General features: G+C 33.5%; 1 protein-coding gene across 1 annotated transcript; it reads left to right on the top strand.

Annotated features, from left to right (window-relative positions):
- Positions 1 to 7,292: 7,292 nt before the first annotated feature.
- On the top strand, positions 7,293 to 12,837 carry LOC100783566 (serine/arginine-rich splicing factor SR45). Its single transcript, XM_003546739.5, has 12 exons — positions 7,293 to 7,665; positions 8,652 to 8,720; positions 9,289 to 9,377; positions 9,852 to 9,898; positions 9,981 to 10,061; positions 10,155 to 10,320; positions 10,410 to 10,641; positions 10,737 to 10,805; positions 10,909 to 11,025; positions 11,585 to 11,648; positions 11,733 to 11,767; positions 12,473 to 12,837. The coding sequence occupies exons 1-12, from the start codon at positions 7,451 to 7,453 to the stop codon at positions 12,555 to 12,557; spliced, it is 1,269 nt and encodes a 422-aa protein (XP_003546787.1). The 5' UTR covers positions 7,293 to 7,450; the 3' UTR covers positions 12,558 to 12,837.
- The last annotated feature ends 2,773 nt before the right edge of the window (positions 12,838 to 15,610 follow it).

Below are 15,610 nucleotides of genomic sequence, written 5' to 3' on the forward strand. Positions count from 1 at the left end.
ACCCATCTTAGCCTTCTCTACTTGCCAAACACAAATGACCTTGTAAAGATCATGAAACACCTATCTGACAGATGATTCAAAATGTCAAACCTCTACCCTTTCATACCTAAACTCCCATAATCCAACCAAACACCACCCCTACAGCCTCATCCATAATTCAACCAAACAACAACCCTAGTCCCTTTCATCCTCCAAACCATGAGTCTGAGAATAGCATGAGCCATGATGAAAACTCCATCACATCTAATGAGAATAAAGTCAACTTTTAAAATGATGATATGAAAGTAAGTACCTCGCAGGAGTGTGTTGACAAGTAGGATGGTCTTGTTTAGAACCATGATATCATGGACCATGCCATGGTCATGTAGGGGCTTTGGCCCCTTTTTCCCCTCTCAAATGTTTGCTATGATTGTTTTCCATGAGTTTTGAGTTGTCTCATGGAATATTAGATGAGTCATGAGTCGTTGTTCCAAGCGACATGTTCGTGATCTTGTTAAGAAACTGTGCCCTTCCATTTTCCTCATTTTTGAAACTCATGTCCAATTCTTTAATGTGGAAAAGTTTTGGAAATCTTTGGGTATGACCTTATTTTTATACAGGAATTTGTTGGCCATTCGGGTGGGATTTGGGTCTTCTCTAATAGGAAGGACGTTTCCTTTATTCTTTTTTGATACTATTCCTTAATGCATTTCTTTGTCCATCAAGAAGATAAATTTTCGTTGGTGTTGCTCAGCCATTTATGCCTCCCCCACACCTACTCTTTGAGGTCTACTTTGGGATCACTTGAGAATTGTCAAAAACACTATTTCTGATCCTTAGCTCTTGATGGGCGATTTCAATGAAATTCTATACTCAAATGAGATGCAATGTGGAAATTTCAATAGAACAAGGGCCCTTGCCCTATCCTTCGTGCTTGATGATTATGATCTTTGGGACTTAGACACCAATGAGGGCTTATTCACTTTGAGGAAGAATACTCAACATGGTGGGAACGTGAGGAAGAAGTTGAATAGATGAATGGCCAATGCTACTTGCAGGCTAGCTTTCCTTAATGCCATGGCAAAAATTCTTCCTATGCATAGCTTGGATCATAACCCTATTCTGCTCAAGTGTCTCAAGTTTGCCCCAAAAAAAGTACCTTATTTCCATTTCCTGGCTACTTGGATGGGCTATCCAAACTATGGTAAAGTTGTCAATAATGTGTGGTTTATTACGCAAGGTGACGTTTTTCCTAAGTTGCAAGGAGTTAAAGAGAAATCCATCTTTTTCAATAATAATGTCTTTGGCAACATTTTTAAAAGAAAGCGTCTGTTGGAAACAAGAATTAGAGGGATCAACCAACAACTTGATCTTTTTCCTTTTTTTGACCTCATTTAGTTGGAAAAGATCTCTAGACTCAATACAATCAAGTGCTTTGCTAAGAAGAGATTCTCTAGTTCCAAAAATCTAGTGAAAACTAGATGAAATTTGGTAACAAGAATACCAGATTTTTTTCACACTCAAATTGTCATCAAAAGGCGAAAAAACAAAGTTTCTGGTTTATTTATTGATGATATTTGGATTTCAGATTATGACATTATTCAAAGAGAAGTCCTCACTTTCTTTAAAAAGCTCTTCCAGTCTGATGATCAGTGCCATCCCTCTAGTCTTCATCTCCATTCTATTCCTATGATTGATCAACAGATTTGTGACCTTTTGCAAGATTTTGTGTTTGTTAAGAAAGTCAAAGATGTTGTGTTTTCTATGAATTCTTATAAAGCCCTTAGGCCAGACGATTTCAATCCATTTTCTACAAATCTTATTGGCATATTTTGGGACTAGATGTGTGGTACACTGAGTCCAGGTTTTGCTATTGGTACACTGAGTCCCATATTTTGGCATATTTCAACCTCGTGAATAAAGCTTTTGCTACTGGTACACTGAGTCCAGGTTTAACTAATACTCTTATTGTCTTTATTCTCATGAAAGACACTCCCTTGGCCTTGAAAGATTTCAAACATATCAGTCTTTGTAATGTCCTCTTTAAGGTGATTTCTAAGGTCTTGGTCATCTGGATTGTTCATAATATACATACTAAAAAGGGTAGATTTGGTATTCTTTTTTTCAAGGTTGACTTCAAAAAGCCTATGATAGAGTCAATTGGGATTTTTTGAACATTACTTTGAAGGATTTTCGGTTTCCTGAAAATATTATTGATCTTGTCATGCATTGTGTTTCTGCTACTAGCCTTTCTCTTAAGTGGAACAATGAGAAACTACCCAATTTTGCACCTAAGAGAGGCTCGAGGCAAGATGACCCTCTACCCCCCTATTTTTTTCTTCTTTGCATGGAAAAACTAGCCATCTTCATAAATGAGCTTGTCCGGGTTAGTAGATGGCAACCTATATTTATCACTAGACATGGGCCTAAGGTTAGTCATTTAATTTTTGTTGATGATTGTCTCCTCTTCACAAAAGTTTGTTGAGGTCGATGATGTTCCTCCACCATCAGGTGGTTCGTTGTTGGAGCCTGGACCATTCGTAGTACATGCAAAGAATGCAAAACCTAGAGCCTAGGGCTAAGACATTTTTTTTATAAAATACATTTGGTTAGTCTTAATATATTTCTTAAAAAATAAATATTTCCACATTTGGTTATTGTCAGACCCTAATTTCATCCAGGTATGATGTTTTATCATTCACCTGTGATGCTTTGATCATTGTCGGTCGAATTACGGTATTTGGCACCGGTTGCAGGGCGAAGCGAGGGATCACTCCGGGTTTTGATCAAGAAAACAAAAGGATACAAGGGAAAGGGGGAAAAAGGGTCATTTTGTGGATTTTTCTGGACCCAAGCTCGCCGAGGCTAGCATCTGGCTCGCCTGGACCATGAAATGCCTTCAGGCCTAAGCTACCAAATCGCTTGGGCGAGCTGCCCCTGCCCTAAATGGTCTTTTCCTATAAATAGCCATGCTGGGGGAGGGGTTTAGGGGTTCAGAAAATCTGTGGAGGAAGAAAAACGAAGGAAAAGGAAGAAAAAAGGAAAAAGCGAAGCCAATGCGCTACCGAATCGCAATTGTGGATCATTCCCTACATCGTTTCTCTTGCTAGCCTTGTACCTTGTGCAACAATCGTTTAGTTTTTTTCTTCCTTTTCTTTTCTTTTCTTAAGAGTTGAATATAATCCATGTACCCTTATGTGGGTCCTCTCTAACATTATATATGTATTCATCTTCTCTCATTCTTCATTGGTAATTTCATTTTATTTGTAAGGCTTAATTCTAGCCGATCACCAGTCTCGTGAAATTGTTTTCTTTTCTTTTGTGAGACTAGAAATTAATAAACACAAATAAATGAAAAGGAAATCAATCCACAAACCAAACTTCTTTTTTATCAAATATCACTTGAGATCGTTTCAAGGTCCAATGTTTTAACGATTCTCTCCGCTTTTCAAAATTTAAAACGTCGTTTCAAGGTCCAACGCCTTAACAACTCTTTGTTCGCAATTAAAATAAATCTTTCAAAAATATAAGATCAATTTAACACACAAACATTCAGACTTAAAGAACTACGTATGTCTGATTTTCTCATTGCACGTGGGGATATGTAGGAGCAAGGGTAACACCCTTGTTGACTCGAAAAAAATAAAAAAAATGTAATAAAAGCAATTCACTGCTCTTAGGAAAATAAATAATTTTGAAGTCATGTTGTGCACACTCGATTAAAGGTTGTCGTCCCTTGTGACGGGCGCGTGGGGTGCTAATACCTTTCCTATGCGTAAACAACTCCTGAACCCTTATTTTCAAAATTCACAGACCTCTTTTTGGTTTTTCTAACATTTTCCTTAAATAAACGTTGGTGATGACTCCCACTCATTTTCTGTTTTTAGAAGACGCCTCTTTTATTCTCTTTCACCGTCCTATTGTGAGGTAGGTTGCGACAGTTACATTATAACTTTCTTGGCTATATAAGATTTTTTTACAAATATACCCTTCGTTAAAAAAATGCATCCTAATTTGGTAGTTTATGTGGTTTTTAAAATTCAATCTGGTTTTAAAAAAAATATTATCATTAATTTTTAAAGAAAAATTAATTTTATCATAAAAGTCATCATAGGTAATGCATTATTAATGCCCCACTCGAGAGAAATACAAAAGATGAGTAAAAAGTTAAGCCATTATTGAGTTGAGGACTAAGATAGTTCCACACATGTCACACTCCAAATAACAAATCCCAACCCAACAATACACACAGGTACTTGTTATATCCATTCTCCTTTGCTTCCCCTTTTCTAAGTAAATAAAAGAGTGTATTTTTTGGAAAACAAATTGAAATGGGGAGTGGATAAGCAAAGAAGGGTAGTGGATATAGCAACTACCTACACATATTCATGTAATAAAGGTACATATCACAACCCAACTTATTAATTTATAAATGTTTATGAAAACTAATACACATGTCTATCACAAATTACAAAGTAAGACCAATGCCACATGTTCATTAATTCTAATTTAGGAAAAAAAATATAAAAAATGGAAAGCATGAACAAGTACAATTTTATCCACTAAAATCAAATTGAATTAAAATCTCATGAGAAAAGAAGTAGAAAATTAAACATAAACCTAAATTTATGAGATAATGTAGAGAAAAAGTAGTGCGGGACTATGGAGGAGTAACACAACGCAACAATAATGGAGACTAAAGCTTTTGGATAAACAACAACCCTGGTGAATGCTAATTTGTAATTATAAAAAGGATAGTGTAGTCATTTTGCATAATGAGAACTTTCCATCCACTTGGGAAACTTGGGATCCTGACCCCTCCTTCAGGAATATTTTTGAGAGAAAGTGGACTAAAATTGATTCATAGGAATCACAGTTTCCTGAGAATCTTTTTTTTTATTAATTAATTATCAAACATGAGAATTATAGTTATTCAATGTAAGATTCCTGAGAAAGTAAAAACTTTCTAGCTATCAAACACCCTCTTAGAGTCACTCCTTATCCTCACCACTCATTTTCTTGAGATTTAATGGTTAATATTAGTTACTTATTACAACCATTAGATCATAAGAAAATAAATGTAAATGATGAAAAGAGTTACTTTTGGAGTAAGTGGATCTCTCATATATGAGTGTGTGCATTGTTTTTTTAATTGAATACTTTGCGCATGTATAATGATAAATGTAACTTTATTTTAAAAAAAAATTGAATTCATTAGAGATTACTTACATGAGATGGACCGACATATAGTGAATGGAAAGGTTATGACACATTGAAGATTACTATTTTCTATATTTTTTTTGAAGATTTCTTTAATCAAATATAATAATGTCTCTCTTTTTTGTTAACATTTTATTCTCTACTAATATGTTCCTATGGTCACCATGTCATGATACTGGTGGTAAAATTCATGAGTCTTGTAACTAACAAGGTATATGTAACATTATTATGTTTCTTTCTTTATGGTATTTTTTTAATAATTCTTTAAGTAGTTAGATATGAGCTATTTTTTTTATTAATGTTAGTTAACTTAATTTATTAATTACATGTTTAATCTATTTCTTTTGTTTCTTTGTGAGAACAATAATTATTGAGGTTACTTGCATACAAAGGAGGTAAATTGCACAAAATCAAAAGCAAAATTTTGTATTTCTTCTAGAAAATCTCTTAATTGTTTCATAACAACTAGAAATAGATTCTTTAACCAATAGAAAAGCTTAAAGAGTGTTCAAATTACACATCCTATTTGGCAAAGAATAAGACCTCGATCTGACTCAATGGTTCATAAATAATGGTTCATAAATAAGTGTTACCTGTTGATAGAATTACATAGGATGAGAACATGATTTTATTTATTCCTTTTTTATGTATCCTTTTATTTCTTCATTTTTTTGTTAGCATTCTTTTATGTTTTGATTTTTGTGGTATGATTTGTTATTATATAGATTAGTTACATACTAGAGAGTTTAAAATTAATGTATATAATTCTTTGACAACATTTGTAATTATGATTTTATTATTGTCATTATTATAATATATTATAAATTTGTATTCATAATAATTTTAATATAAATATTTTTTTATTGCTAACCATCATTTGATTTAACGAATTTATTAAATGTGTTAATATAGATTTGTTGTTATAAATCATTATTTATTATCTTTTCAATTATGTTAATTATTGAAGAATTTTCTTTACCTCTTTAAATTTGAGTTTTCTTTTATACAATGATATTTATATGTAAACTTATAAAAATTATATATAAATAAATTTAATGAAGAATAATATTTTCTCACAAAATCAAATAAGAATATTTATTCTTAACTCACAAGACTACAAAATTACCTAAACATGGATAAATTTAATTTTTTATTTTATGTTGATATTATAAATGTAAATTTAGTAATGTATAAATCATATTATATATATATATATATATATATATATATATATATATATATATAATGTAAAAAATCAAACTCTCGGATAAATATTTTTTATTAAATTAATAATGAGAATTTACACTTCACTCGCAGAAATGAACAACTTACCTAAAACTATAATAACAATTAAATTATTATAGTTAGATTAATGTTTTTTAATTTATTATTATTATTATTATAGGTTAATATAAATAGAAATTTTCTTACTGTATGCTTATAAAATTGGTACATGCACAATTTCTCCAACCGAGCTCTCTGGACTATTATCATTGGCCTTATGGGATTTCATAAGCTGAGTATCTCTTCGATAGATAGAGTGGGTTCTTGTGATTATACTCAGTGAGGGGTGACTTTTATTCTTGGACAGGTGCAACTAGTTTTTTCATCAAGTATTTAAATTTTGGCACTTAAAAAACATTATTATTGTGATTACAATTTATAAAAGTAGTGGATTGATGCATAGTTTATTACACTTTTAAGATAAAATAATTACTACAAGAAATATTATTTAAGTACTTATTGTTAATTTTTTTTTAAAATTTACAATTTTGTATATATATATATATTCAAAAATTAATTTTTTATAATTTATTAAATTGTATATATAACAATGGCCAAAATAATACCCCTATACTACACGAATAAAAAAACTAGTTATATTATATTTATTATTTTATATTATTTATTCCAAAAGAAGTTTTTGCCACAGACAAATACTATGTGACAATTCATTATTTTTCTCACTAAATTTAATTTTCTTAAATTTTTTAATTCATAAAAACACATTATTATTCTTAATTATCTTATTACCGGTGAAATTAAGCCTAAAATTTGATAAATTGATTATCATATTATATATAATTATGATACGGTACACCGTACGCATCGTTGCTTAACACTGTTCACTCACTCAACCGTTCCTTTATCTTTTGGATTCCCTTCTCATTCACTTTCACTTTCACTCCTTAGCCTGGTTATAGGAGCTAGGGTTTATCGAGGGTTTCGTTCCTTCCTCTCTGCAACAACAATGGCGAAACCTGGGCGAGGTCGTCGCTCTCCCTCCGGTTCCGTTTCCGGCTCCTCCTCTCGCTCCTCTTCCCCCTCCGACTCTCGTTCCTCCTCTCGCTCGCGCTCCCTTTCTCGGTCCCGTTCTCCCTCGCGCTCCAGATCCTCTTCCCCCTCCTCCTCCTCTTCCTCCCGAAGCTCCCGCAGCCGCAGCCCTCCCCCGCAGAGGCGCCGAAGGTACTGCTGATTTCCTCGATCAGAGCGCAATTTGATTTTATCTGTTTTTTCAATTTGAAAGCGTGCGTTGTTCTCTTGGCTGCTGAGTGCTGATTTTTTTTAGTTTTTGGATTTCGTGCTGCTGAATGTTTTCGCTTGTGGTATTGACTTTTGAGCGCGGCGTGATTGAGAGCCTGAAGGTTCAGCTAATTTCTGTGATCGGAGCGGGGAAAGTACTCCGCGTTCCGCAATTTGATTGTCTTTTTTTTTTTTTTTCAATTTGAAAGCGGGTGTTGTTCTCTTGGCTGCTGATTGATGTTGAAATTGTGAACTCTTTTGTTTTTAAGTTCTTGGATTTCACGCTGAAAGTTTTTTAGATTCGTGTCTGTTCTTCAAATTTAAAAGCATGCGATGTTCTCTTAGCTGGGGATTGATGTTGAAGTAGAGATCTATGTTTTTTTCTTTTTAATTCTTAGATGCTATGCTTGAAGTTTTTGCGTGCGGTGTGGTTGGGAGATATGTAGAAATTGAATCTTATCGAGCCTGCAAGATTGATTGTTCATTTTGTGTTGTTTCTGAAGATGATTAATGGTCAAAGTTTTAAATTGTGCCGCAGTTGTGGTTTTGCCACGATAAATGGACATATGCAGCTGCAATTGCAGTTGTCATACGGTCATGGTGACTCTGAAATCTTTGACCTTGCTGCCAAAATTGTGGTCTGTGACTCTAAAATCTTTGACGTTGTCCTGAAATTATGGTTGCGAACATTTCAAAACCTTGTTAATGGTCTCTTTGATTTTCTTTCTGCTGTTTGTATTTTTGAGTTGTACGCCATGAGATAATTAGATTGGTAAAGTGGGTTGGAAACTTGGACTGTGGTAGATGTGGAAGTACTTTGTTTTTATCTTTTGTCTATTATTTTCTTTGTTTTTTTGGTCAATTTGGTTTTTGAAGACCACGTTGATAATTTGATATGATACTACTATTTCATTTTTTTTGTTCTGTAGTCCTGCTGACGCAACTAGGCGAGGTCGGTCTCCTCCACCTCAGTCTAAGAGAGCTTCACCTCCCCCAAGGTAGTGTGATTTCAAATTCTCTATGGTTATTACTTTTTGGTGATAGTTCTTGAATTTGTTGTCATAGAGACTTGAAATTTTTATGTCAATGTATGTTATTTGAATGCTATTGTGGTTGTGATCCTTGTTAAAGTTTGGTTGTGGTTATTGTTAAAGTTTAACATGGTATATTGTGCAAGCAATGTTGTTTAATGGTGGTGCCATGGCAGATTTTTTTTTGCCAACTGCCATAGGCAATTTGTGAAGGGAGGCCTGCTATGGCGGTGCCATAGGCCGTAATGGCATGTTCATATGGCAGAGTTTTGGCCTTCCACCATTGATAACACTGTGTGAAAGTTGATAAGGTGCCAATAAGTAGTGCGACAACATAGTTGATACAGTTTTCTGTAGTGTCTGGTAATGACAGTCTCATGTTCCTTTAGTCCATATCATATCCTTCAAACTGTTGTAATAATTATAATTATATATTTTAATTTTAATTCTGGATGTGATCTATTAACAGTCTTTTTTCCCTTTTGTGTTACTCGTACTTCTTGCTTATGTATTTATCTCCTGTGTTTGAACTCAGGAAACCTTCTCCTGTACGCGAGTCACTTGTTCTTCATGTAGAAAAGCTCAGCAGAAATGTCAATGAAGGGCACTTGAAAGAAATTTTCAGTATGTTTCTAATTATTTATACCTTCTAGTTTTATCTTACATTTTTAATGTAATAATATATTATATGCTCTTTGTTATCCTCGTAGTTGCCAAATAGTTGTAAGGGTTATTATTTGGCAATTCACATGTAATTGGTCTAGTCCAGTGGTGGAGTAAGCAATGTCTCATGGAGGTAGAATCCATGAATTAAGCCCTGTGCAACTTCTCTTTTTGTTCCATTTTCATTTATTTCTCATTAAACCATGACTTTCAATCATTGAGGCTTCAACTTAGTAATTTTAATATTAATTTCATTAACTGTTGAAACATATTGGCTTGATGTCTTATTACCTAATTAAGTAAAGAGACATTTTAGTGACCTTAAGGAATTAATATCAGTAATGAAAGAAAGCTCTTAGTAACCTTTATAACTTCAAAGTACACATGTGTTTTTGTTGACCTTTTAGTAATCCACCTTGATGCATTAACTTTCAGGTAACTTTGGTGAGGTTATAAGTGTCGAGTTGGCAATGGATCGAACTGTAAGTTTGCATTTACTTTGGCATCATAGCTATATAGAGGAATTTAATGTGATATGACATTTCATTTTTTCCTCATTTCCAGGTCAATCTTCCAAAAGGGTATGGATATGTGCAGTTCAAGACAAGAGGGGATGCTGAAAAGGCATTATTGTACATGGATGGTGTAGGTTTCTGTGACTGAATAGGACTGTTTTCAATAATCAAGCTTGCTGGATGCTACATTTGTAGATTTATGCCTTTGCTTTTTGTAATGCAGGCCCAAATAGATGGCAATGTCATCAAGGCAAGATTTACTCTACCTCCAAGGCAGAAAGTTTCACCACCCCCAAAGGCTTCTGCTGTTGCTCCAAAGAGAGACACCCCCAGGGCTGATAATGCTAGTGCAGATGTTGACAAGGATGGACCAAAGCGGCAAAGAGAATGTATATATGTGGTGTTGGGCATTTTTTTGTTTGTATTTATAATATTGGTAGCTTTTTATGTTTACTGAACTTTGGTTCAATGATACCAGCTTCTCCTCGTAGAAAACCTCCTCCCTCACCACGGAGGAGATCTCCTGTACCTAGAAGAGCTGGATCTCCAAGACGACCAGATTCTCCACGTCGCCGTGCAGATTCTCCTGTTCGTCGCCGATTAGACTCTCCTTATCGTCGTGGAGGAGACACACCTCCTAGGAGGCGGCCTGTGTCTCCTGGAAGAGGTCGTTCTCCATCTCCACCTAGACGCCTTAGATCCCCTGCAAGGTAGGCTTTCAAATTGCGCACACACACACACGCACACACACACTGGTTAACAGTATCCTTAGTCAAGTCTACTCATTTATATATAATCTTTGTAGGCTGTCACCTAGAAGGATACGTGGAAGTCCAGGTCGAAGACGTTCACCTCCACCTCCTCCCAGGCGCCGGTAATTTTATTACTGATTATTTCCCTTTATTATCACTTTGCATTTTGCAATAGATTGTACATGCTGTTGATTGCCCTTTTAAAAAATGAATATTTTCCTGCAGATCACCACCTAGACGACCACGTAGTCCTCCTAGAAGGTCTCCAATTGGTCGTAGACGTACTCGCTCTCCAATACGTAGGTCTGCACGCTCACGCTCAAGGTCATTCTCACCTCGCAGGTAATTTTCTAGCATGCTTATGTTTCAGTAGTCAGTTTGCTAAAACGAGCTATGTATTTTTTTTTTGTTCCCTATGGTATGTCTTATTTTTGCCAATTATTTTGCTTTTGTGTAAGAATATTTAGATAGAAGGAAAAAAAACCGTGAGATGCTTATGAGAATGTAAAAATATAATGCTTGGAGCTGGTGGATTTTGTAGTTATCCAGATCCTTTCGAATGATCATATATGTGCAGATTTAATGAAATTTAACACAAGGTTTAATGCTAGTAATTAAGGGTGTACACTTGCATGAGTTAAAAATTGACTATTACCTGATAAATAATAGCTGCAGAAGAAGAGATTTCAGAGTAACTATAATGCTGATTAGGGAGAACCAAAGAAATGTTATTTCACAGAATACTTTCAGTAGTCTTGAACGTCTTATAACCAACACCTGTATGCATATGAAAATACATGAGAAGTTTTCTGGACTTCTAGTTATTTTTTATTGAATGCTTGGATGTAATTTGAAAATATTTGAACACTGCTTAAAGCCTTAAACTTTATTTTCTTGACAGAGGTAGACCACCAGTTAGACGTGGAAGGTCATCATCCTACTCTGATTCACCTAGTCCACGCAAGGTATGCGTCTTCTTTCTCATTTATATGGACAATGTTCTTTTAATTTGGAATATTCTATGGCTTAGTCCTTTGTAACTTTGACAGGTATCCCGGAGATCAAAGAGTCGGAGCCCAAGAAGGTAATGTATACAGTATACAATATAATGTTCTGTTAAATATTTCTTTTGATTCCTTCTCTTTTTTCGTAACATTCACTGTTTGATTTTCCTGGCAAGATTCGTGATTTGTTTAAGAGCACTGGTTCTTTGTTCTTTTTATATTGCTGACATGTTTTTCTTCTTTTTCAACTTAGTAATTAATTCAATCATTTATAGTCTAATAATTTCATTAAGAATTTCCACTGTTGACTCTCTTGGTACAAATTTTGCAAAGTTAGAGATTTGTTCTCCTTCTAAAAAAAGACACTTAAATATCATATAAATGAAACACGGCCTACTACATTGAAAGGTCGAAAGTTGTTATGCAAGACAATATGGAATCAAATTAACTGCTATGGTTTGAATTCCTGTCAGACACTATTCTTTTCTCAGTGTTTATGCCTTAAAATCTGCCACCTTGCATCAGTGCTTCACAAATGACATATGGATGGTATCTTTAGTAGATACTCATATATGCTTGATGTGACTGGTAAATCTTTTTGGTAAATCTTATCAATTTCTCTTCCTCAGTCTGATATTTTTCAGCAATAGGATTTTAGATATTGGATGATTATTTCAAGTGCACATACATCAAGGACAAATTCCTATAACTTTTGGTTGTATTGGATTGTATCTTCATAGTTCATTTCAGTTCGTCGTTAACTTGAGTTCATTTCCTAATTGTAGGCCTTTGAGAGGAAGAGGCAGTAGCAACAGCAGCAGCAGCAGTTCACCACCACCACCACCACCACCACCAACTCGCAAGCCATAGATAATTCTTGTACATCTACTGTCTATTTCTGTTGATGTATTTATTGAGATTCTGTACCGGCTGAGTTCTAGCTTGATGTGCTTGGGGATATATGTTGCTTTTCATTGTGGTCTATTAACACATTTTTTCTTATTAGCACTTAAAAGTTGTTTGGAAACTAGGCATTCCGTTTTTGTTTGGATCCTACTTTAGTTGTTACTTTGCTCAAAAATGCAAAACATGAAAGACGATAGTGCTCTGCTTTATTGTATTTCTAGAAATTCAGTGGAATTCCATGTAACTGGTAGTTTCTTTAGAAATTTGATTATGCGAAGAAAGTAGTAGTAAATGTTCAATGTGATTTAGTTTCTTAGTATTAGCACGAAATGCAAAAACTGAGGTAAGCTAGATTTATCATACTACAGTTATACAATGAAATTCCTTTTAAACTTGGTTATGATTTAATATCAATACAGGCCTTGATCCCTTGCATTTCAATTATAACGAAATGTTTTGTAATGTTTACTAAACAAGTGATTAAAAATATGATCGGATGATTGAGTTTGCAAATAAGCCCTTCATTAATATGATATTGTAAGTTTCATTAATTTTATAATTTTTCAAACCGAAAGATGTATACTAGTAAGGTAATAGGTAATGTCTTAAGCTGTTTATTGATTATAATTTTTTTTTTTCATGTTAGTACTCATCTGAAAATTAAACATAAATAGAATAAAACTAGTATAGAAATATACAAACTTGACTTTTATATTTAAACAATCATAAAGTTTTGCATACATTGATTATGTTTTCCAGAATGAATGAATGAATGAATAAATGAACGAAAGAAAGGAATACATGAAACAAACAAGGAATGAATGAGTGCAAACAAGAAATAATGAAGGCTGGAAGCAATGAATGAACATAAGCTAGAGTGAATGGAAGAGAAAAAAGCTGGGATGAATGATTGATCAAACTATATTATATTGATTATGTTTTACATCAATGATCAAACTTCTAGCTTGCATTCATTCATTCGTTTTAAAGTTTTAGTGGAAACATGAGAAACTTCACCTTGTGGTTGGCTTTCACCACAACAGTGATCAAGATGATTGGGGAAGAAAACTAATTACTAACCCCTGTTTTACGTTTAAACAATCCCACACCCACTTCCTTCATTTGGATTGATTTAAACTATTGATTGTGGTAGTCTTAATTGGTAGCTTTCATTCCCTGCAAATTCTTAGGTCTTGATATGAGCTTAGGAAAATAAATTGAAAAGGAGACTGAGAAATGGGAAATAAATTGATAACTCAATGGATGTTTTGTATGGTTCTTTTGATTTATTGAATCCTGTATGTATATAAAAGCAACTGAAACCAAAGCTGTTTGCTAACGTTTTACACGAATAAGTTGATTTGGTTGAGCAAAGATTTTTCACGTGTGAAGAGTTTTGAAGCCTACATAGAAGAGTTCTTGACGAGACATTTTAGAATTTTGGGGTTAATTGAAAATCATTGTTGGGAGAAATTCAGATAAACTTAGTTTTGTTAAACAAGAAGCCTAAAATGACTTTCTCATCCACCTTAACATTAGCCCCATTACAACCAATAAAAGACCTCATGAAGAAAATTCAGTATTGAAAAAATTTCAAAACTTCTGCAAACATATGGTAGGATTTAATTACTCTGGAAGAAAAAGTGCAAATACTTGCTGATACATTTGACTAATGTGTACTGTGAGAAACAGAGCTTGATAATTTTTTGCTCAACAATTGATCTTATTTGTTCTTAATGCTTATAAAACATTGAAGTTATGTTGTTGATCATTTTGGAAAAGGATTCAAGGAAAACAAAAAGAAAATGAATTGAAAAATTGAAATTATCAATGAATCATGCATTTTTTTTCTTGTTATTTTCAACCCCTTTTTGGATTTAATTGTTTGCTTGCAGACAAGTAAAGTCTTAAGTTTGGAGTTGTGATAGATTCATATTTGATGAATTAATGTGCATGTTTTCAAAGAAAATTTGTTAGAATAAGAAAAAAATGGAAACCATGGAAAAATCTATAAAAAAAATTGGGTTAGTTTTAGTGTATACCTTTTCTTTTGTATTATTTTCACGATGAATTTTCTTAAATTTTATAGGAAATAAAGCAAAATACTTGTAAATCGATTGTGCATTTGAAATGATAGGATGGCGTCCCACACCTTGTTGAAGGAAACACGACTTTTTCTGTGGAGACTCATTGTTATACTCTAAGCATGAGCTGCATCACCAAATTTTCACTTGAAGGTCAGCATTGGAAACACCAAGAGAAAATCAATGCGAGAATCAACTCTGGGTCACAAATTTTTCACTTGTTGCTCAACTTTGGAAATGCTACAATGATGATGATTTGCAGAGTCTTTACATGTATTTTTAGTACAACGTTTGAAATGCCCAACTAACATCCAAGCTAACAACTAAAATATTTGTGCACCGTAATTGATTTAATTATACATTTGGGCACATTCCAGCAAATATAAAAGCCATTTTTCAAGTCCCATTACTCAGAATGTATTTAAAGACGATTTCTTACTACACTCAACTCAATTTCTATTAGTTTCTTCATCTCCACCAATATGTTATTTTATCATTTTTTGCTAAACTCATCGTGGTTAGGATTAGATGAACCTTATTTTTATTTAGTGCAAGTTTCATGATATCGATTTATCATTTAGTCAACTAATCATTAATGAATTGATCTTGATCCATATGCATAATAAGAGATCTTGTGTATATGCACTAGAACTTGATGTGACTTCCTTGTATCGAGAGACTTATAGGAATATAACTTCTTGATGCATGTGTTCTTTAAGATTTTTATATTTAATTTTTGTATAATCTTGATGAAGTTATAAAAATACAACATTGGAGTTAATATCAAGGGTTACATAAAACAATTCAAATTTCTTGACACTATTTTCATTATTGTTATATTCAAAATATAAAAATTTAACTTTCAATCAATATTTTTAAATCAGATTGGTTACCAAACCCGTAAAGATATTGATTTAAGGTTCAATGGTAAAA

Source organism: Glycine max, chromosome 15, assembly GCF_000004515.6.
Source record: "Glycine max cultivar Williams 82 chromosome 15, Glycine_max_v4.0, whole genome shotgun sequence".
NCBI classification, from domain to species: domain Eukaryota; kingdom Viridiplantae; phylum Streptophyta; class Magnoliopsida; order Fabales; family Fabaceae; genus Glycine; species Glycine max.

Excerpts from the sequence above, each read along its gene's own strand:
- LOC100783566 (XM_003546739.5), top strand. The coding sequence starts at position 7,451 with ATGGCGAAACCTGGGCGAGGTCGTCGCTCTCCCTCCGGTTCCGTTTCC. Across the intron at positions 9,378-9,851 it reads GCACTTGAAAGAAATTTTCA|GTAACTTTGGTGAGGTTATA; the intron begins GTATGTTTCTAA and ends ATTAACTTTCAG. Across the intron at positions 11,026-11,584 it reads AGGTCATTCTCACCTCGCAG|AGGTAGACCACCAGTTAGAC; the intron begins GTAATTTTCTAG and ends TTTTCTTGACAG.